The sequence below is a fragment of the Ambystoma mexicanum genome, chromosome 7p (genome assembly GCF_040938575.1).
Source record: "Ambystoma mexicanum isolate Mex_15411 chromosome 7p, UKY_AmexF1_1, whole genome shotgun sequence".
NCBI classification, from domain to species: domain Eukaryota; kingdom Metazoa; phylum Chordata; class Amphibia; order Caudata; family Ambystomatidae; genus Ambystoma; species Ambystoma mexicanum.
The window spans coordinates 261,325,917-261,347,481 of NC_090939.1; the positions used below are offsets into that span (position 1 = coordinate 261,325,917).

General features: G+C 47.7%; 1 protein-coding gene across 3 annotated transcripts in view; it reads right to left on the reverse strand.

Moving 5' to 3' along the window:
* The window catches only part of IFNAR2 (interferon alpha and beta receptor subunit 2), a 495,451-nt gene that overhangs the window by 130,518 nt on the left and 343,368 nt on the right, over positions 1–21,565 (reverse strand). For 2 of the 3 annotated variants that reach the window (XM_069636321.1, XM_069636320.1), the window contains exon 7: positions 3,173–3,291. In XM_069636321.1, coding sequence (XP_069492422.1) covers positions 3,173–3,291 — 119 coding nt within the window. Of the gene's footprint in view, positions 1–3,172; positions 3,292–4,471; positions 4,566–21,565 lie in introns of all 3 variants that reach the window. The other variant, XM_069636323.1, reaches the window with a different exon arrangement.

Genomic DNA, 21,565 nt, shown 5'->3' on the forward strand with positions numbered 1-21,565 from the left:
GGCCCTGGACCGAGGTTGCTGAGAGTGGCCCAGATGCAGGTTTGAGCTGAGTTCAGTGGGGAGTTAAGCAGGATTAGCAGGGGAGAGGGAGAGAGAAGGCAGAAGCGAAGAGGAAGGTTTTGAGGTGCTTCCGGAACCGGAGATGGTTCTCCTCAAGTTTCAGGGAGGCAGGAAGGCTGTTCCAGAGGGAGGCCCCTGCTGCGGAGAGAGATCTACCCCCAGCTCGTTGCTTCGAGAAACGGCTGACCATGAGGGAGTTGGAGACGGATGAGCGAAGGGCTCGTGAAGGAAGATATTTAGGAAGAGAGAGTTGGAGGTATTTTGGTCCCAGGCCCCAGAAGGCCTTGTGGACAATGCAGAGGGTTTTGAACTTGATCCTCGCGGCCACTGGGAGCCAGTGAAGAGATTTCAGTCCTGGAGAGATACGGTCCCTGGGCTTGAGGCCAAGGACAAGTCTCGCAGTTCTGTTCTGGATAAGTTGCAGAGGGCGGAGAGTGGAGGCAGGCAGATTAAGATAGAGGCTGTTACAGTAGTCCAGCCTTGAGAGAACCAGGGCTCGAGAGACAGTGAGCTTCTGGGGGAAGGAGAGGAAGGGAAGAATACCTCTGAGGAGGTGCAGCTGGTAGTGTGACTTCTTAGAAACGTCAGATATATGAGGAGAGAAGGAGAGTGTGGAGTCGAAGATGACCCCGAGGTTTTTAGCCTTGCAGGTAGGGGCAGGAAGGGGGCCAAGGGAGGCCGGCCAGAGAGCTGCAGGGAAGGAGGGAGTGGGTGTGCCGATGAGTAGAATCTCAGTCTTACTGGCGTTGAGGCAGAGGTCATTGGCGGCGCACCATTCATGGATAGCAGACAGACAGTCGGAGATGAGGGAAGGAGAGGAGGAGGCTGAGGGTAGCCTGAAGATGAGCTGGGTATCGTCTGCATAGCACTGGAAGTAGGGGCAGAGAGCGGCGATGCGGTGGGCAAGGAGTGCCAGATACTGGTTGAAAAGCCAGGGAGAGAGGTTGGATCCCTGGGGGACACCACAGGTGGAGAAAAAGATGTCAGAGAGGAAGGAGCCCATTTGGACCTGGGAGGGTCGATCGGAGAGGAAAGAAGTCAGCCAGGCCAGAGCCTGACCAGTGATACCCAGGTTATCACGGAGACAGTTGAGCAGGATGGCATGGTTGACAGTGTCAAAGGCAGAGGAGAGATCGAGCAGAATGAGAACACAGGGAGTGTTGGTATCGAGGTTCAGGAGCAGGTCCTCACGGATGTTCAGGAGAGCAGTTTCCGTGCTTCTGGCAGCTCTGAAGCCAGATTGATGGTCATGCAGATTACCAACAGAGTCAGCATGGAGGTTAAGCTGGGAGATGGCCAGTTTCTCCAGGAGCTTACCCAGGAAGGGAGTAATGGAGATTGGGCGATAATTGGCCGGGCAGGAGGGGTCGGCAGAGGGTTTCTTGAGGAGGGGGTGCACAAGGGAGTGCTTGAGGGGGGATGGGAAGACTCCAGAGGCGAATGAGTGGTTGCAGAAGTCAGCCAGGACAGGAGCCAGGGAGTCGATGTGGTCCTTGATGGTTTTGGAGGAACAGGGGTGAACCTGTTTAGACGAGGCTTTCATAGATCGGACTTGTCTGGAGACCTCATCAGCAGAAAAAGGTGGAAAAGCAGAGAAGGAGGGTGGAGGGGTGGCTGCAAGAGAGCAAGAGGGAGAGCTGGGAAGAGAGGGAGGGAGGAGAGAGGAGGAGAGCGAGGACAGGATGTCCTGAGTTTTTGAGATGAAGTGCGAGGCCAGTGGACACTTGCTTGCAAGAGAGGGCATTCAAAACTTTTCTTTTCAGAGGAATTTCACTCTTCACAGTATGTTGACCTCGGATACAAATTTTCAAATGGAAATAGAATTGAATAAAGTCCTCTTCCAGGTTTTGCAAAAGGTACAAAAAATACTGCCAAAGAGCTAAAAGTCTAATTAGCTGCCTCACTGCTCTCAATGGCACTTACCTTGACAGATACGAGGACCCTCATAATACTACAATGTATTACTTTACTGATCTAGGAGATGCTACAGGCACACTGCCACAGCTGGAGTATATGCTGCATCACCAGTGGGGTGTGCTAACCACAAGTCAAGCTAATTGTTTAAAGGACTTACTTTCCCTACCAATGTGCCAAGAGTAAGTGGAAGCATTATTTGCTCATGCCCTTTACTCCATTGCAAATGCAAAAGCTACTTCATGTGGAATGATGGCTTGGTTAGAATATTACTGTCACTTTGCACGTTGTTAACTCAGCCCTACAAATAAGTGGTGTATCGGCCACTTTTACTCCCTACAAATAGGCAAACACTCCCAAACAATAAAGATAGGGTGTAAAAATGGCAAACACACACATAACCATGTGCTTCTGCTTTCACGCACACAGCTCCCTGGATGTGTTTGAACGTAGTACCAAATAAATAAATTGCTATTACTACCTGATCAGAACTAAACCTGTATCTTTTAATGTGTATGAATAAATAGGTGCAAAACGATCATTTTTACAAATACATTTCCCATATAAAACATTTTTACTTACTTATGAAATACTCCCATTGGTAATTGGACTTACATTTTTACTCCCCAAAAATCATTTTACTCCCAACTTGAAAAAATAGGTCGTACAATACTCTGCCTTCAAAATCTTATCTGGAGCACTGAGTCAACTTGATAGAAATCAGATCAGTAAGTATCGTATCAATTGACAAACTGAAGGAGGCCACATGATGCCAGTTTAATCCTTGGCTGACTGTTTAGGAAGCTCTGCCTCCGTACGTTACTTTAAAATTGGAACCTATGAGCATTTCTAGAAGTCTGGAGTGCAGAATGATCTAGTCTGGAACACAAGCATCTACTGGGTTTCCAGCAAGCAGTTAAATGACCTCTGGATATATGTGACGGGATATATCTGGACAGGATTCAGGGTGAGAGGCTGGATATTTGTGGCAAGCCTACCTAGCTTGGAAGAATCAGAGTCATTCTAAAATAAAAATGTGTCATGACGAAATTCCTAAAGAGAAACAAAAATCAGGACGCAATATTCTTTAAACTCAAAATGGAGCAGTATTTAAAATTTTGGAGGATACAAATTCTACTGAAATGAAAACAGCTGCCTGTACCCAAAAAACAGACTACAGAAACAGTAAAATACTTACAAGGACTTTTGGCCATGGCCGCCGTAAACAGTAAAAACCTGCTCGATGCAACCCAATCAGCAGAAACAGAATTCCAAGGGAAAAAAAAGATCCAGCGATCACTGCAAAGTAGGTCATGTCTGCAACCAAGGAGAGAACAGATTACATAACTGGCATGAATTTAAGTTTTATATTGAACAGCACTTTTGATTTTCTGGGTCTAATTTATTTTCTAACTTGTCCAAAATATGCAATGTAATTAATTCTTCTTCAACAATGTTAAACCTCTTTGCTGGGTGCCTCTACTTGAGTGTATAACCGCAGTGGCTAAAAGGTATGGAAAACATGGGTCAAAGCAGTCAAGATGAAGGGCCTCTAACAAATACTAAAACATTAATGTACTTTTACTACAAGCAGTAATCATGCGATAACTAGAAGGGTCCGTGTGATTAAGTAACCCTGTCCCTTCAGTTATTCCCCATTTTGAAGTCCTAAAGGACTCCATTTGGGACACGTGATATTACTGCATCCAGTAATAATGTATTGGTATTACTGCATGCAGCAACGCTTGTGTGGGGGTACTTTCTTCACGGAAAAGCAGGACATTTGCAGGAGTTGGTTGTGAAATACATCATTTGGCAGAATGGTGAAACATCCAGTATTATAAACTACTGGATCTTTTACCACAAACACCAAACGAGCAATGAGGCCCAAAGGGGTTTTTACTAGAAAGCTTCACAATCCCAACCTTCATATACGGATCCCAGTTTGAGGAGCCTTTTAGATCCTCAATGATGTTAGATCCCCTCCCCTTTCTCCCCCCAAGTGAAGTTATTCTCCTCCTTATTTTTCAATGTTGAGGAACGTGAAATCCCTAGAAACTACATTAAACATAGTCCAATAATTCCCAAACGTCTGAGGTCCAGTGCAGTGAGTGCATCTCCAAGGTTGTGTCTGCATTGGAGTATACTATGATACGAGTAGTGCACTAATCCCACTGCACTACTTGCACCATGTGAGAGCAGGGTGAGCAGCGGAGGCTCAGCAAGCACATAATGGCAGGCACAGTGGCAAGAAAGGCTATCTTTGGCAGTCGACTCAAGGTTGTGTCTTTTCTCTCCTGCATGCTGGTGGGACGGTTCTGTTTCGCTCTGTCTCCAAAAATAGGTGTGTGATCCCCTTAACCCATTGACACCTGGGGATCAAATATCAAAATGAACGGAAGAGCAAACAAATTGTCACACAGCTATGGACTCGTATATAAACCATCATTAATACATTTATTTATATCTTCAAAAAATAAAATATGACAGGACAAACTTTTTTTTGCTTTTCTGTTCCGTTTCTCTCTCTGCCATGTGATGGTCACTGTTCAGTTCAACAGTAAGCAGCAAGGAGACTGAAAACAGACATCCTATAGGATACAAAAACAAAACAGTGCTCACACTACATGCGCACAATGGTGGAATGAATGTAGGGCAAGGAGCTCTGTAATCATACATTTTTTGCTATTAGGTGGCTCTGAAAGCGCTACCCTTAAGCTGAAACTATTGTCATTAAAATAAGAGCTTTAACATAAGAGCTTTAAATAGGAGCTGCAAATGAGGATCTGTAATTATTTTCAATGGCGATGGTATACGAGGATGGATGCATAGGCTTTCCGTGTTTGGCTATCTGTCCACCCATTTAAAGCCTATTTCCAAGTCAAAACTATATGATTTTCCCACCCATTCCCACCCAAAACCACACCCCTTCTGCACCAGTTTCCCGCATTTGTAGTGTGTGCTGAATTTGGCAGCCATTTTTACTTCCAAAATGGCAGCTGCTATATGTTGCTTGTAAAAAGTTATTTTACGTGTTTATTGATTTAATAAAAAAAATATATAATAGTGCTTTTACGTTATTCAAAATTTTTATTTATTTGTATTAAAAATAAACCACTTACTGTTCTAGATACCTTTTGTTGCAAAATGTCTCGGAAAATGTCCATGTGTTTACTTGTGGGTGTTGGTCTAGTGTTGTATGATGGAAGCAGTACCTGACTGAATGCGCAGAAAGTTAGTGATGCCAGTAGGATGTGATTGGGTCTGGAGCATGTGTTTGTTTCGATAAGGTAGACATGTTCTTTCAGCAATGGAAGAGGGGTAAGGCTGTTTATTTAGTCTGTTTGATTGCAAACTGTAGGCATTTATAAAATGTGTACTACTAATGTGCTCTTTGTTACCTTAGCAGTTATAAAGTATGAGCATTTCTCTGCAGGCCAGGCGCCATCGGTAAAATCAGAAATCCTGAACCTCACTACACCAAGAGAAATAGAAAGTGGAATTAAAAAAACACTCCTGTATAGATGGGTTGAGAAGGCCATAACATACCTAGAAGTAAAGCTAACAAAGACTTATGGAGGAGCTATTTCTGGCGAACTAACCGCCCCTGCAAGAGGCCATAAAGAACAAACTGATCGACTGGGGTCCGTTAGCGTTAACATTGATAGGCAGACTTAATGTCTTGAAGATGGTTATCCTCCCCCAACTACTTTACTAGTTCATGATGCTACAAATACTAGTTCCTAACGCCTTCTTCCGGGCTATCCAAAAACACACGGGGAGATTCATTTGGAATTATAAAAGGCTGAGGATAGCTAAGAGCATAATGAGGATGTCAAGGAACAGGAATGGGGGAACCAGACTTTAAAATGTACTTCTTAGCGGCTCAAACAAGAGTGGTTAGAGATTGGCTGAGGGACGATCGGCATAAGGTATGGAGGGCAATGGATGAAGCAGTAGTAGGGGAGAACTTAGAAGAGGTACTATGGAAACCAAAGGAGGATAGACCAACAAACATGTACTGTAGTAAGATACCATCAGTGGTGGGAGATCCTTGGGATGAACTAATAATGCATGCTCAAATCACCTCATTCCCATCCCCATTTATGCCAATTTTTGGCAATCCGCAGTTTTCCCCAGGGGTGGGAGGAAAGGGGTTTAGCAAATAGCAGGCGGGAGGGTGCCTCAAGATCCGGGATATGTTCGAGGGTACTGAAATTAAACCCTTCAACCTGTGCAAGACGGACTTTGGGGTGGGAGAAGGAGAAAGGTTCAGATACACCCAAATAAGACACTGGGCTTCATTATGACTTCAGCGGTAGCTATTTTTATTCCAGCGCCTGGGAATAGGCAATTACCGGGGCATTACAGCCCTGGCAGACCCAGTAATTGCCCATTCCCGGGCACCTGTCATGATACCTACCCCCGGGCATCCGGATCGAGTCCATCAGCCCCGGGAACAGGCATACAGATACTTGTTAAAACCCCAGCAGCCCCGGCTGGGGGCTGTTTGGGTTCAGTCCTGGCACCTTAGGCACCAGGCTTATCTTAGAAATCAGTCCTGGCGCCATAGGCGCCAAGCTCAGACATTACTTACCTCATACATACCATGCTGCAAATGAATCCAAGCCAACGTGAGGCCTGAATGGGACTATTTTATTACAGGGACTATTTTTTACTCGGGTGTGGTTCTGGGGAACTTCTTACCTGGAACTACTTTGGAGGCTATTTAAACCAAACCCGAACAGCAGCACACGCTTCGCGTTATTCTGAATTCTGCAGTGTAACGCTCACCGTGCCTGCAAGTCAGCATCCAGTCTTCTGCCATGCCCGCTTCGAATCCGGAGCTCCTAGAAAAAGGGGAAAGAAGGAGAAAAGGTTAGATCACGGACATTATTTTAGTTCCTTACCTGATTCCGGATCCAGCACGTCTCTGAGCCTGGAAAGGACATTATTCTAGCACGCGTCGCATCACCAGCAGCAGCGCCGCGTCATACTCACCAGTCCACAGCATCTTTCGACTCGGCACTGCCTCCATCATTTTCTTCTTCGAACTCCAGCACCTGGGGGAAAAACAAAAGAAATAACAAGGTGAGCCGAGAGAGCCGACAAATACAATCTCTTTTACCACCATAGGCTTGCCTGATTTACCACCGGAGGCATTACCCTTTAATACGCCACATCTTCCTATGCCACACCTATAAAGGGAGAGAAAACAACAAGTTAAACTCATGCAACTTTTACCGGACAGTGTTGGGTAATAGACTCTTACCTGAACGCCGTCAGCTGCCTCCAGGCAATATTCTTTTGGACCCAGCGGCAATTCAACAAGGGAATGGAACAAGAGTGAACATCGAACATATTGAACTCTTTGAACTTTATAAACCCCGGAGTCAATATTCCTCTGGAACTCCTCCAGTACCTTCAAACCAGTGAAGTAACTGGTATCTACACGCCCCTGCATGCCACGCAGGATGGAGAGCTCATCATTTAAAAACATAAGGTGAGGTTACTAAAAGGGGATATCGTAGGTGACAAGTGGGGAGAACGAGAACAGTGGGGGGAGGCCATCACTAAAATCCACGGGTGGCTAAATCCCTTTCTCCACTTGCAGGAGAATACTTCTACGGGTCAAGCAGACGAGATTAGGCGGGCCAGTCCAGACAGTCATCTCTGCACTACGCATCACGTTGGTGGAGACCGCAGCTGTCCGGGTCCGATCGACGCCCCTGTGGGAACCAGATGAGCGTAACAGCACCGGAAAATATTACTCCCATTCCCATTTGAGTCTGATTGGACTCAATGGGAATGGGGAGGTCGGATGCACTGGCACCATTCGTGAATGGTGCCGGTGCGTCCGACATGGTTTCCTTGCGGGTCCCGTTCTGGCTGCCAGGTCAGACCTGGTGGGCAAAAACGGTACCCGCTCGCAGACCTCGTAGTTTGCCAGTCCGGTAAGAGCGGTACCGGCAAGCTTACCGGTACCGTTGTTACTGGACCGGCAAACTTATGAGGCCCATTGGCTAGTTCAGCTGCCACTGAAGGAAACTGCAACACGAACCCTAACGCCCTTCGAAAAATACCTATTGTCAGAATCAGGGAACAAACATAGTGGTGGAAATATATTCATACACCAAACAGGGAGGGGAGACAGGGGAAATGAGATTTATGGTAAGTTGGGAAGGGGCAACAGGCCAACCAATAGAAGCAACAGATTGGAAGCGACTGTGGGCTAATATTGCCAAATTTATGAGGTCACTTCAAATTCAAGAAATATGGGCAAGACATATGTTGCAGCGGCACCTAACTCCTGTAAAAATCCATAAAATGTATCCTACAGTGTCAAACTTGTGTTGGAGAGAATGTGGAATGAAGGGAACATGGAAACATATCTAGTGGGAATGCCAACACACCCAAAAATATTGGCGGGGCAATTAAAGAGGCTGTAGAGGAAACCCTGGGAGTGAAGGAAGGAGGCAACAGAGGTACAGCATTGAGGGGTCTGGGAGGAACTTTGGCCGAATTGCCCTCAAAAGCGGAACTCAAGGTATATGTGATCTTAATAATGGTGGGGGCACTGGTAAATGCACAAAAGTGGAAATCAAAACGACCCTCCAACGGAACATGAATGGGTGGGAAAAATGTGGAACTTCGCAGCTCTGGAATGGGTATCTTATTCCCTACAAGGAGACCACCAAGGATATTTGACCGATTGGGCTCTGGTATTGAGATTTCTTCAGAAAGGACTCAGGGGGAATTGGTGCTTGAGGAAAATGAGACCCTTGGGTTTATTGTAATGACTCCAAGCCAGTCGCCCCAAGGGGCACAAGTACGTTGAAACCCTCAAAGAGGAAGGGACTACACCGTCCAAAAGGGGAGCAAGGCACTAAGCAGGAAGATGGCACTGAAGGAGGGAGGAAAGGAGCTAATGAAGGATCAAGATCGGTCCAAAGGGGGAGGGGTGGAGAGGGGTGTTCCCAATTTTGTTGAAGTGTTGGAAATGCTGATAAGTTATTTGAAAATAAATGCCAGTATATTTCCCAGAATATTTCTCGTTCGCCCACCCATAGTAGATCCATAGGATTGTATAGAAAGCCATTTACAGAACCTTGAAACAGTGTAGTAATCACTCAATTCAGGAGCTGCTGAGGCCAGTCACGTATATTTAAGCGCACCTTAGGGACGGTCTGGGCGGGGGTTTGCAAAAACATTTTCCAGTGCGGGTTGTGGGCTTGGGTGGTTCCTTAGGGGAATGGAAATCTAGCACCCCTCCCCCTCACCCAATCTATGCTTCATGAGGTGATATGTGTTTGATTCTGGTATTCTGGTATCAGACTTGGAGGCTAGGGACTCTAAGATCCTCCCAACTCCTCATAAGAATGACATTTTGTGTCAGTGGGCTCAAAGCGCATTCTTGGCAGGGAATGGGGTAGGGTGATGGGTTTATATGTGATGTAACCCAATTGGTGCTTATAGGTTTTTCTGTATGTTCGAATGGTTAATGAGCCTTCACACGGTTCCTAGTCATGGTGTACATTGGAATGGATGGTCCTCGCAGACTATCATAACACTTCTCCTCGCCCGAACCCGTCCCACCCCCAACTATTTCTAGATCATGTTTGTATGTGGCTGATGTCGTATAGGCCGAACCTGTGCGATTTCCGTCCAGGCCCGGCTCCAGGAATTTTCATCGGGGTGGGCTAGGGATGTGATCGGGGGGGGCCCACATTCCATTGGGTGTGGGTCTAGTAGTACTCACAAAGTGCTGGCGTTGATCCAGATTTCCCAGATCTGTGATGCAGCAAAAAAAGTCTTCACAGATCTGCAAAAATACATTTACACCCCTCTAGAAAAAATTGAACATAGCAAAAGAGAAGCAAGGAAACAGTGTTACAACATCAATCTACCTATCTTTCCTTCCCATCTGCTCTCCCCTTCCTGTTATATCTGATCCTCCTTCACCTTTCACCGTCCAGTCACCTTCCTTCAGCTGCCCTAACCACTGTTCCCATTTACCTGCCCTCCCACCTATGCACACCAGCACCCAGCATGCCTTTCCTGGACTGGTTTAGGATAATTGAGGTTGATGCCGCCTCCTCCTCTGAGAGGGCTAAGCAGTGAGCCCCCCGCCCCCGTCTTTGTACCATCTCAGATGAGGTCTGCCAAACAATACCTTCCTGAGCACTGTGGATACTCCCAGCAGGCCCTGGAGGAGATGCTTGTGGTCCGTCCATCTTGTTGTGAAAGATAGAACCCCCACCCAGAATACTGAAGCAAGGAATAGATTTAGTTTCCTACAAAATTACATTTTTTTCAAACTTCTTTATATTTCAAGAACAGAACATTACATGTATTGATTTGACATGGTATCTTGTTGATCTTAACAATATTTCAAGCACAGCAACATATCCTGCAATAACATGCACATGTATACAACCCTCCCTTCACCCACCCATTCCACAACCCCCCCCCTCCTTTCCAACTGAACCCCTATAGTAGGCCCATTCGGAATGTCTCCCATCAATGGTTCATGTCCAAAATTAAATTTTAAGCACAAAAGAACAAGTTACTCTCTTACCTGGTAACGTTCGTTTGATGGGATGGTCCGACGACGTATTCCATATCTATGACAGTAATCACCACAGCTGTGCTGCTTCGGAACATTTTTTGCGTCTGTGTCCTGCGTCGATGCGCCGTCCTTGAGGACCTCCTCCGACGGCCGACATCACCCGATATGATAAGTAGGACGCACGACGTCCATAGCCTCAGTTGTAGTTTTTTCCCCAGAACGTGTGACGCCAGTCTTCTGCCAGTCAGATACACAAAGCCTTGCGGAAACGTAAGCTGCAATCGCATAAGAAATTCTGTAGCAGGGAAGGTAGGGAGGGAGCGATATGGAATAAGTCATCGGACCATCCCATCGAAAGAACGTTACCAGGTAAGAGAGTAACTTGTTCTTCGAGGGGATTGGGTCCTCCGACGCATTCCATTTCTATGACAGACTCCCAAAGCAGTACCAAAGCAAGGAGGTGGGAAAAGAATTTAGAAACAAAATTTAGAATGCCCAATCAAATTGCGGAGTAAAGGACTGCCTTGCCAAAGGCCAGATCCTGTCCACGGATGGAATCGAGGGAGTAGTGACGTACTAAAGTATGTACTGAAGCCCGGGTGGCTGCATCACAGATGTTACGAATAGGAACACTCCTCTGTAGGGCAGTAGATGCAGCCATACCCCTGGTAGAATGGGGCCGCAAGCCAGCCGGTGGGTCCTTACCCGCCAAATGGTAACACTTGGAGATAGCCAAAATAATCCAACGAGACAAAGTCTGTTTCGTCACAGCTTGTCCCAAACGCTTTCCAGCATAACCAATGAAGAGTTGATCGCTTGCTCTGACCCGGGACATGTGTGAAATATAAAAGCTTAACGCTCTCCTAGGATCAAGCCTATGGAGCCTCTTCTCTTCCTTACCAGGATGTGGAGGAGGATAAAATGCCGGAACAACCTTCTGGCCCAAATGAAATTCCGACACCACCTTCGGAAGAAAGGAAGGACGAAATCTAAGGACAACCCTGTCCTTATGAAACACAGTGAAGGGTGGCTTAACTGAAAGTGCCTGTAACTCACTCACACTGCGAGCGCAAGTGACCGCAACTAAAAAAACAGTTTTAAGAGTTAACAGTCTCAAAGGACAAGAGTGCAAAGGGGCTCAAAGGGAGCACCCATCAGAAACTTGAGAACAAGGTTCAAATCCCAACCAGGCACCTGGAAAGGTGACAGAGGGAATACATTAGTGAGCCCTTTCAAAAACGGAGAAATTAAGGGATTTTAAAATAGGAACACTCTTCAGACAAGCACTTAAATATGGACAGCGCCGCCAGGTAACCTTTAATGGTACCCACTTGCAAGCCCCTATGGGCCAAAGAAAGCAAAAAAGAACCATGGGAATGTCACATGCAAAAGGATTCACATTCTTAACTCTGCACCAGTCGCAGAACTTACCCCAACGGCAACGGTACAGAGACTTTGTTGCTGGCCGTCCGGCCGAGAGCAACACCTCCATCACGTCTTCAGGGAGGTCCCAATCCTTATACCTCAACCTTTCAGAAGCCAAGCGTGAAGGTTGAGGGGTCTGACCTCTGGATGGAGAACCTGACCCCCCCCCCTCCCATGAGAGCAGATCGTCTCGGTAGGGAAGACGACGTGGAGGGCAGATGGGCAAGTCGAGAAGGTCCGGGTACCACGTCCTCCGAGCCCACGCTGGAGCAATGAGGATCATCCAGGAAACGAACCTGCGTAACCTCTGCAGCACTTGCGGGATGACGGGGACTGGAGGAAACACATACAGCAGTGGGAAGGACCACTCCACCACAAATGCGTCCCTGAAGGCTCCTCTTGGAGGAAATTCCCGCGAGCAGAACCTTTCGCACTTCCGGTTGACACTGGAGGCGAAGAGATCCACTTGAGGGGTCCCCCAAAGGACGAAGATCTCCAGGAGAATCTCCTGAACCAGCTCCCACTCGTGAGAGATCATGCTCTGCCTGCTCAGAGCGTCCGCCGTCTCGTTGTCGTCTCTGGCCAGATGAACTGCCGAGATCGAAACTTCCTGCTGGATGGCCCAGAACTCGAGCTGCATCGCCTCCCTGCACAGAGGAAGTGACCCTGCCCCCCCCCTCCTTTTTGTTGAGGTAGTGCATGGCCACCGTGTTGTCAGTCAGGATCAGGACACTCTTTCCTCGCACAGTCGGCAGAAAAGCCTTCAGGGCTAGCCTGACGGCCCTCAGCTCCAACAGATTGATATGGAGTCTGGACTCCGACGGAGACCAACCACCGCTGACTGTCAACTCATTGGCATGAGCTCCCCATCCCGTGAGGGATGTGTCCGTCACGATCGTCAGCTCCGGCCAGGGAAGCCAAAACGGAGCCCCCTTCATCAGATTGCCTTTGACGGCCCACCACAGAAGGTCCTGGGCGACCGAGGGCGGCACCTGAACAGGGTCCGACATCCTGCCGGAGGATTGCGACCACTGCATCTTGAGTGCCCACTGCAATGATCTTATCCGCAGACGAGCCTCTGTCACCAGAAGAATGCAGGATGACATGAGGCCGGGCAACCTCAAAAACTCGAACGCCGGGAGCGTCTGGGCATGTTGAAACTTGTACACCATCTGCTGAATGTGAATAGCCCTCACCTGGGGAGGAAAACACTGCCCCAGGGATGTGTCGAGCACTGCTCCGATGTACTGGAGCCGCTGTGTTGGCGTCAAATGGGACTTCTTTAAATTGAGGGAGAAGCCCAGCTTGTGAAGGGAGTGGCAGGTGACGGACAGATGATCCAGGACTTGCTCGGGAGAGCTCCCCCTGATGAACCAATCGTCCAGGTAGGGGTAGACGTGAATCCCCACTTTCCTGAGATGCGCTGCCACCACCACCATGAGCTTGGTGAAAACCCTCGGGCGGAGGTCAATCCGAACGGCAGGACCCGAAACTGAAAGTGCAAGTCGCCAATCGCGAACCTCAGGTACTTCTTGTGCTTGGGATGAATCGGCACATGGAAGTAAGCGTCCTTGAGGTCGAGAGACACCAACCAGTCCCGAAGTTGAAGGACCTGGAGGACTTGAGCGAGAGTAACTATCTTGAACTTGTCCTTCCTGAGGAGTCCGTTCAAACCGCGCAAGTCCATGATGGGTCTCAATCCCCCGTCTTTCTTCGCAATCAAAAAATAAGGGGAATACCATCCCTTGTTCCTCTCCGCTACAGGCATCAGTTCTATGGCGCCTTTCTCCAGCAGGGCTTGAATTTCCTGCACAAGGAGCGGATCCAGACTCTTCAAAGAGAGGTTCCCTGGTGGATTGTTGTGAGGCCTCTGCTGAAAGGGAAGACAGTAGCCGTGGGTTATGATCTCCAGAACCCACACATCTGAAGTAATGGCACGCCACTCTACAAGATGCTGCGCCAGCCTTCCCCCAACCGGCGGACCATGGGACATGGCCTCATGACCGAGTGGTAGCAGCTGCGGCGGTGCCTGAGGGCAAAGAGGTAACTGCCCGAGTGGCCTTGGCACCTCGAGTACCCTGTTTTCCACCTCTGGCACTCCTACGGTGGCCTCTTTGACTGACAGCTCCTCTCGCTTTACCAAAGGATGAGTAATAACAAAAGGAACCACCCCTCCATTGCTGTCCCCTAGGACGAAAAGGCGGAGGTTGTCAAACTGCAGCGCCCAACGACTTTGCTGCAGCTTTGGAGGTCTGCAACCTCTCAAGGCTCTCTGCTGCCAAAAAGATGTTCACCGTCAAAGGGCATGTTGAGGAGCCGGGTCTGCACATCAGGAGCGAACCCTGACTTCTGCAACCACGCAAACCTGCGTATCATGGTGCTCGCCGCCATGTACCGGCTGACGCAATCTGCCATGTCCAAACCCGACTGAACTGACTCATAGCAAGGAAACCATCCCGTTCGTCCCCTTCAGGAATATGTTCAGCTGCTAATGCAATACAGTTCCACAGAGTGTGTGTGAAACGAGACAAGGCACATACGGAGTTGGCTGCCTGAAGCGCCATACCTCTTGAAGGAAACACTTTCTTCGCCCAGCCATCAAAACGTTTGTCGTCCCTATCCAGAGGGATGGTAGGATACAACGCCTGCTTTGCCGGGGCCGTAGCCACCTACACCACCAAACTCTCCGGAGTGGGGTGCCTGGTCAAGTGGCAGGGGTTGCTACTGGCTGGGCGGTATTTTCGCGACAAAGACTTGCCCACTGCCGGGAGACTCTCAGAGCAGTCCAAGCCGCCGCCACCCTTCTCTGTAGAGCCATATGAAACGGCAGTACCGGGTCAGTTGGGGGACCAAGATCGAGGATGTCCGTAAGATCATCCTGAAGCAACTCCCCTGGGGGAGCAGACCATCCCAAGTACTTGGTGACCCTAGACATAAGGCACCGGTACGAAGAATCGGCATGAGTGCCAGGCTCAGGCCTACCGAACTCCACCTCCGGAGAGGTGTCCAGTCCACTGGCATCATGCAGGGACTGCCTTAGGTCCTCAAATTGGCTATGGCCCGAGACAATCTCCTCTGGCACTGTATCCGGAACCATGCCCTCAGAGCCCTCATCAACCTCTGAAATGTACTCCAGGCGGTGATAGGAAGGCACCTGGGGACCAAAGCCATGCTTGACCTTAGCCAGAGCCTTTCTAGGGGTATCCCCGGTGCCACGGGGCTCCTCCGACATCACGGCCTCGAAAGGCGTCGAGGGCGCCGAACGAATCGGCGCTGGCGTCGAGAGAATCGTTGTCAAGTGAATCGGCGTCGACGTCAGCAGCAGCGCCGCCAGCATCGACACAGACCTCGAAGCCGGAGCTGCGAGCGTGTCCTTCGACATCCTAGGCGCCGACGACCTCCTCGGAGGCAGAGCCTCGAGAGAGTCCGTCGACAACCTCGGCGCCACAGGCGTCGATGTCTTCCTCGAAGACTGCATAGGTTCACACGGTCTCGAGTGCGTCGAGGACCGGGTCCTAGAACGGGCATGACGAGAACGATTCCCCTTGTCCGAGCGGGATCTCTCCCGCGAATCGTGCCGACCACCCGAGCCCGAAGGCGTGCAAGTGGTGTCTCTCGAGCGACCCCACTCGGAGGCGCGGACGGACCGGTGCCCTGCGATTCAAGAATGGCTAACATTTTCTTCCCGAAGGAAGCCCATTCCTCCGGTGTCGCCTGCATGGTGGGATTAGCGACCCGCCGACGGGCGGAGTCCTCGGAAGAAGACGGGGAAGGCGACCGATGCCGGCGCTTCCGGGAATGCCTCGAAGAGGCAGAGGAGTGGCGAGACTGACTCCTGGAAGGAGACCCACTGGACTTCCGATGATGACGCGGAGAGTCGCCTCTCGAATCATCCGTCGAAAGCCCCGCAGACCTCGACTTCCGGGGCTTGGACGCCTTACCTACCGACAACTTCTTCTTGCGCTCCCGCAAGGCTTTGGACGTGAGCGACTGGCAGTCGACAGTCATCCATGTCATGGGCCTCCCCGAGGCACCAGAGGCAGGCGTCGTGCGAGTCCATCACCGACATCTTGGACCCACAGTCCCTGCATTTCTTAAAGCCCGGACGCGGGGTTGAAGACGAGGTAGATATCTTCACGAAGGAAAACTTCTTCACAAAACGAACAGCTTCGAAGAACCGAGAGAACAACAAACTCCAAAGAGTCGAGGCATACCGAGATTCACGAAGCGAACACGTTCGGGGAAAAAACAGAACTGAGGCTACGGGCGTCGTGCATCCTACTCATCACATCGGGTGACGTCGGCCGTCGAAGGAGGTCCTCGAGGACGGCGCATCGAATTCATCGATGCAGGACGCAGACGCCGAAAATGTTCCAAAGCAGCACAGCTGTGGTGATTACTGTCATAGATGTGGAATAAGTCTGAGGACCCAATCCCCTCAAATGTTATTTTTTGTTGCATTTTTGAAGCACAATTTAATTGAGTTGAGAGTGCAAGGGAGTGCTAGGGCTGTAAGGGCTGCATCAGGAGGCAGACAGTGCTGGTTGAGGGGTTGGCGGTCTCCTGGTATCGCTCCTAGTGGGGCGTACCCCTGTACATCATTTCTGGTACATACTGGTTATAATATGCAAATGTCCATGACGACTCTTTGTTTGATGCGTTTACTCTGATTTGCTATTGTGCTGCCCATCTATTAAACCATGAGTGAAGCTTTTTGGAATAGCTTATAATGTGAACTGAATCACTTCTAGGGGAACCTCATTTTAACAGGTAATGTATAGTGAAATTAAAAAATATGCCCAGGATCACACACTTTGGTCAAGTCGTAAAGCCATCATTTGAGCCTAGCCCGAACATTTAGATACTTGACGCACATCTTCTGAGTTCATGTTGATACAAATATGTGTTGAAGTTTGGCTTTGAATACCTAAAATGATACTAAATTGTATACAGATTACTTTAAAAATACACAATCACATGATCAACCAACCTGACAATGTATTCATCATTGTGGAAACATGTTGATGAAAAGATTAATGGGGCATTTTGTTTTGAATCATAAATGGCACAGATTGGAATTCTCTTGTTTGCATTTTTTTGCAAAAGGGGCCTTTCGTTAATTTTAATTGCTTTCACCAAGTACTGGCAAAGTAAAGATAAAACACAGGCGAAAATCGCCTTTGCTCTGTACTTTAGCACTACGTGTCTGGAAAAATGTAAATCACTTCCACAATTAACGATTGTGGGAGCCATATACAATGGATTCCTTTGGACTCTACCCGCTAGTCAGGCAGGTCCCAGAGGAATCTATTGGTTTTCCGCCAATGTAAAAATAAATGCTGGTGGAATACCAATCTGATTTGGCAGGGGAATCTTGTTAAGTTCTCCAACTTCACCCGTCAAGTCATACAAAACCCTGCAGCTCATAAAAAGTGGAGCTACATGAATTTAGAGCCACTTCTTCCACTCCACTTGACCTGTAAAAGGATCCCCTATGACTATAGCTGTATTTTCCACATCCTGAATGGAAGCCTACAAGCTCCAGCATAGCAATTATTGAGAACTTACAAAGAATCTCATACAGACACAAAGTGAAATGAAATGCATGGCAAGATTGTTTCACACAGCTTTTTATGTATCCCCTTCTTACTAATCACCGAACAATCACACCTAAATAGCTTCTTAAAACTCTAATGGGTACTGCCTTTTTACCTTTTCTCATCTCTAATCACTTCCTGTTGTAAATAATATGCCTCTGAGACACGTTAAAAAGATAGTATCTCGCTGGTAGGGCCTCATCAGGCCTGCCGTTTGTATTTGAGGGGAGAGAGTAGAGCAGGGGGGCCGGGGGTTGGGGGGCATTGGCATTTGTCCCTTGTCCAAATGTTAAATCCACCTTTGATTGCACTCTATATAAAATATTTAAATACTGCTTTTTAGTTATAAAAGATATACACCTTTTATAATGTGCCTGTAACATTATAGAAAACGCTCTTTGTTATTTTACGGGTGTTCAGGTTTCATTTCCGGCACTGCCCGAACACCCAGAACTCAGGATTTATCATACTTTCCAAACAAATCCCACAACACACATGACATTCTGTTTGCATACATTTACTCAAACAGAATGAGGTTTTCAAGTCAGTACTAATCAGTTTGAATCATGAAATGTTCTGTCAGAGTAGACTAGGCTTCCAAACAAATGTACATTCTATAGCTCCACTTGTAAGTATGCATGAGAAGATCTGAAACTGGTCAATACTTGCCAACCTAGCCTTATCATTTTCAGGTAGGGCCTTGTTGGACCAGCTCAGTGAGGCGCAGCTGGATTCCCTAGGCATAGCAAACAAGACACCCCCATCTGGGCATATACACATTCACTTAGGGAGCCAAATGGAAGCTAACATGCATTGGCAAAGCCAACAGCTTGGGCTTTTGTGTAGGCATGGATAGGCATTTGCCAGGTACTACCATAAGGGTACCACCTGGCCATAACATGAGAACCAGTAACTGGGCATATGATGGCATTGTCTGACAAATGTCTGCTAATAACTATACACAAGCCAAAACTGCTGGCTTTGTGATTGCTTGTTTAAGACAGGACTTCAGTGCAAGTCACAGAGACATTGACAAATATATTACTTATAAATCAACTGGCTAAAGACGCACATTAAGAGAATGTTAGTACACCAGGAGCTCATTAAAAGAGGTAATTAAACACTCAAAAGAATGCTTAGATATAACACCGGCAGAAAGGAACACATTTGGTGTTACTTTGTGATAGAGCTTGCTCAAAGAGCTCTAGATAGGTTAGGTTTTGATGGGGAGGCATTGATATAGCCATGGGTAGTCAGTCGTTAGGTGGGTAAATGACCAGACCCACCCATAGGATGTGTATTTCTCCTCACATTTTATTTCCATCCTTTCTGTGTTCCACAGCATGCGTTCTGGTTGTAGCTAATAGGCAAAACGTTTTTGAATCAATTAGAAGCACCATGATTGCTCTGGCCAGCCTTCCATACCGTTGTTCGCATATCAGCCTTGGCCCTGTCACTAATGCAAAAGCACTTCCCAAACTGCTATACCACAGGGCCTAAACATGCATTTGGTTGCTTGTGTTACAGTGCAGATGCAACACGGTCCAGCAACTGAGATTGAACTGCACCTTTTGGTGGCAGCACCAAAGGTCACTTGCTAATGGCTTGACCCCTTCTCTAATCGCACAGACATACTACAGAATTATGGCATAGAATGTTGGGCAGAGCAACATAAGTGGTAATGTTTAATTCAAGGACTTGCATTTATCACTTTTTGATGTTTCTACACTCTCCCCGTCAGAATTACATTATTGTTACTACCAACCCTATCTTTTCACTTATACTCACGTAGTTAATGCAGCAGAATATATACGTTGAATGTAATTTATAAGGGCCTCCAGTCAGTTGATGCACCTTCTGCAGAAATCTGTGTTCAAGCAACTTTACCTGTCATTTATTGTTTGATATGGTTAAGCATTCTATTAAGCATGATGTGAAAACCCACTATATTCCCACAAAACAAACATACTTTAAATTACAGAAACCAAAATTGTGATTTTAGGTTTGAGAAAATAGTTGTAGGCAGCCTGCTTTAATAAGTGTGCTACCTCACTTAGATGTGTCAATGGTCCTCCATCTCCCTGGTCATTTGTACTGTCATGGCTGTGGGGCATAAATCAATGTTTAGGGCAAGAAAACAAATCCTGGCCAAGCCTCCTGCAATTTAACCTCACAGAATGAGGTCTCTGAGGTGGCTGCTGAATGTATAGAGTGACCACCACCCCCAACTCCCTCTGCTGGAGCCGGGCCCGCTTCCGTCAGACAAGATTCTATGATGACTAAGTTCAACCCTTCACCATATCTCCTCAAACGAGTCTGCTAGTATGTGTGGATGAGTGGAGAAGTAGAGGGCAGGGGGGAAGGGGCAGGTAAAAAGCTGGGGGGTAATAGCAAGAGGGATCGAGAACGATGGAGTAAACAGATGAGCAATGGCGAAGGAGAGAGAGAGAAGGGGCAAATAAGGAAAGGAAGAGGAAAGTTGAGAGGCAAGATAGTTGTGGTTTGCACCTGGTGCTGTGGTGTAAAGATATGCTTGTCAAAACCGTCATGGTAAACACCCATGTTGCTATCTACAGGCAATGTGGGAGAGTCATATCACCATCCCAGTATATTTGTAGTCTTCACAATCCAAGTGTACTCCCAGTATACTCCCACTTTACTAATCAATGGATTTTCCCAGCTATAATATCCCAGTAGTTTTCAGAAGTTTTGCAGAACATTTATTTTTCCATATTAACAATGCTAGTTTACTCTCACTTTGCACAATCCTAGTATGTTATCAATTTGCCCAGTTCCAATATACCCTCAGTTTGACAAACCCATAATGCACTGACAAATCTCAAATTTGCCCCAAATAAAAATGGAAAGTAATCATCCCCTTAAAAACTGTTTGTGCAAAACAAAAGAATTTTGAAAAGGCATTGAAAAGACAACTATCACAGATTTCACCACCCAACTCAGTTAAACAGTTCAAGGATTTGATTTTTGAGACTGCAAGTTGGTTCTACCAGGGCAAGGGCCCAACTAGTCCCTTGACAACCTCCGTACTCCCTCCACCTTACATTAGCCCAGGTTTCCCCACTCCCCGTGTGTGCAATGCAACTGGTAACCCATACTGTCTACGATAGCCTATTCTATTGGTTAGGGCCCAAAGGGCATGACCTTCTCTACGCCTTACTCCCTCACTGACTTAAGGATTCCCCAATTCTAATGTCCCACAATGTGATCAAAGATTTTTATTAAGGAGGCATGCCCTGCCTTCATCTCTCTCTATTGTACCTGCTCTTGCCCTCCGTCTCTCTCCTACGTCGTCCTATTACTCTCACCTCCATCCCCACCACAGGTCTTCCTAGTTCTCTCTTCCGCTACTCCCTCCTCTTCGACTCCGTCAGGTCTCTCTCGCTCTACTTCTCGCCTCCTCTTTCTCTATACCTTCCTCCTCTATCTTCCCCTCTATCTCCCTCTGTTCCACTGGCCTTTTTACACATCTCCCATCTCCAGCTACATTCCACTTCCTCCTGCTACTCTCTCCTGACCCCCATTTCCCTCTTACTCTGTCCATCTGGTCCTTCTTACTCCGTGTCCTTCTCTATTGTTTCCTTCTCTATTGTCTCCTTCTACCCCCACTAGTCTCGCCTACCTCCAACCTCCCCCATGTCCACTCTTTTACTCCTCACACTGCTCTCCCTCTTTATACCAATCTCATACTCCACCAACTACTCTTACCCTTTCGTATCTCCCACCCCCTCTGCCTAACATACAGACTCATAATCACACTTTAACCATTCACACCTGGTACCACCATATCTTACTTCCAATGCCTCATCCGAACTCTCATTCAACATCTCCAGACACATTAGTACTCGGGTCAACCTTCCACCTGGCCTCTCGGTCGACCGCCACACCACCTAACCTCACCCGAAAACATTTCACTCAGTCTGCTGAAAGCAGGCTTTTCATACACATGTCCTCCTGTCTGTTTCCAACCCCCCCCCCCCTC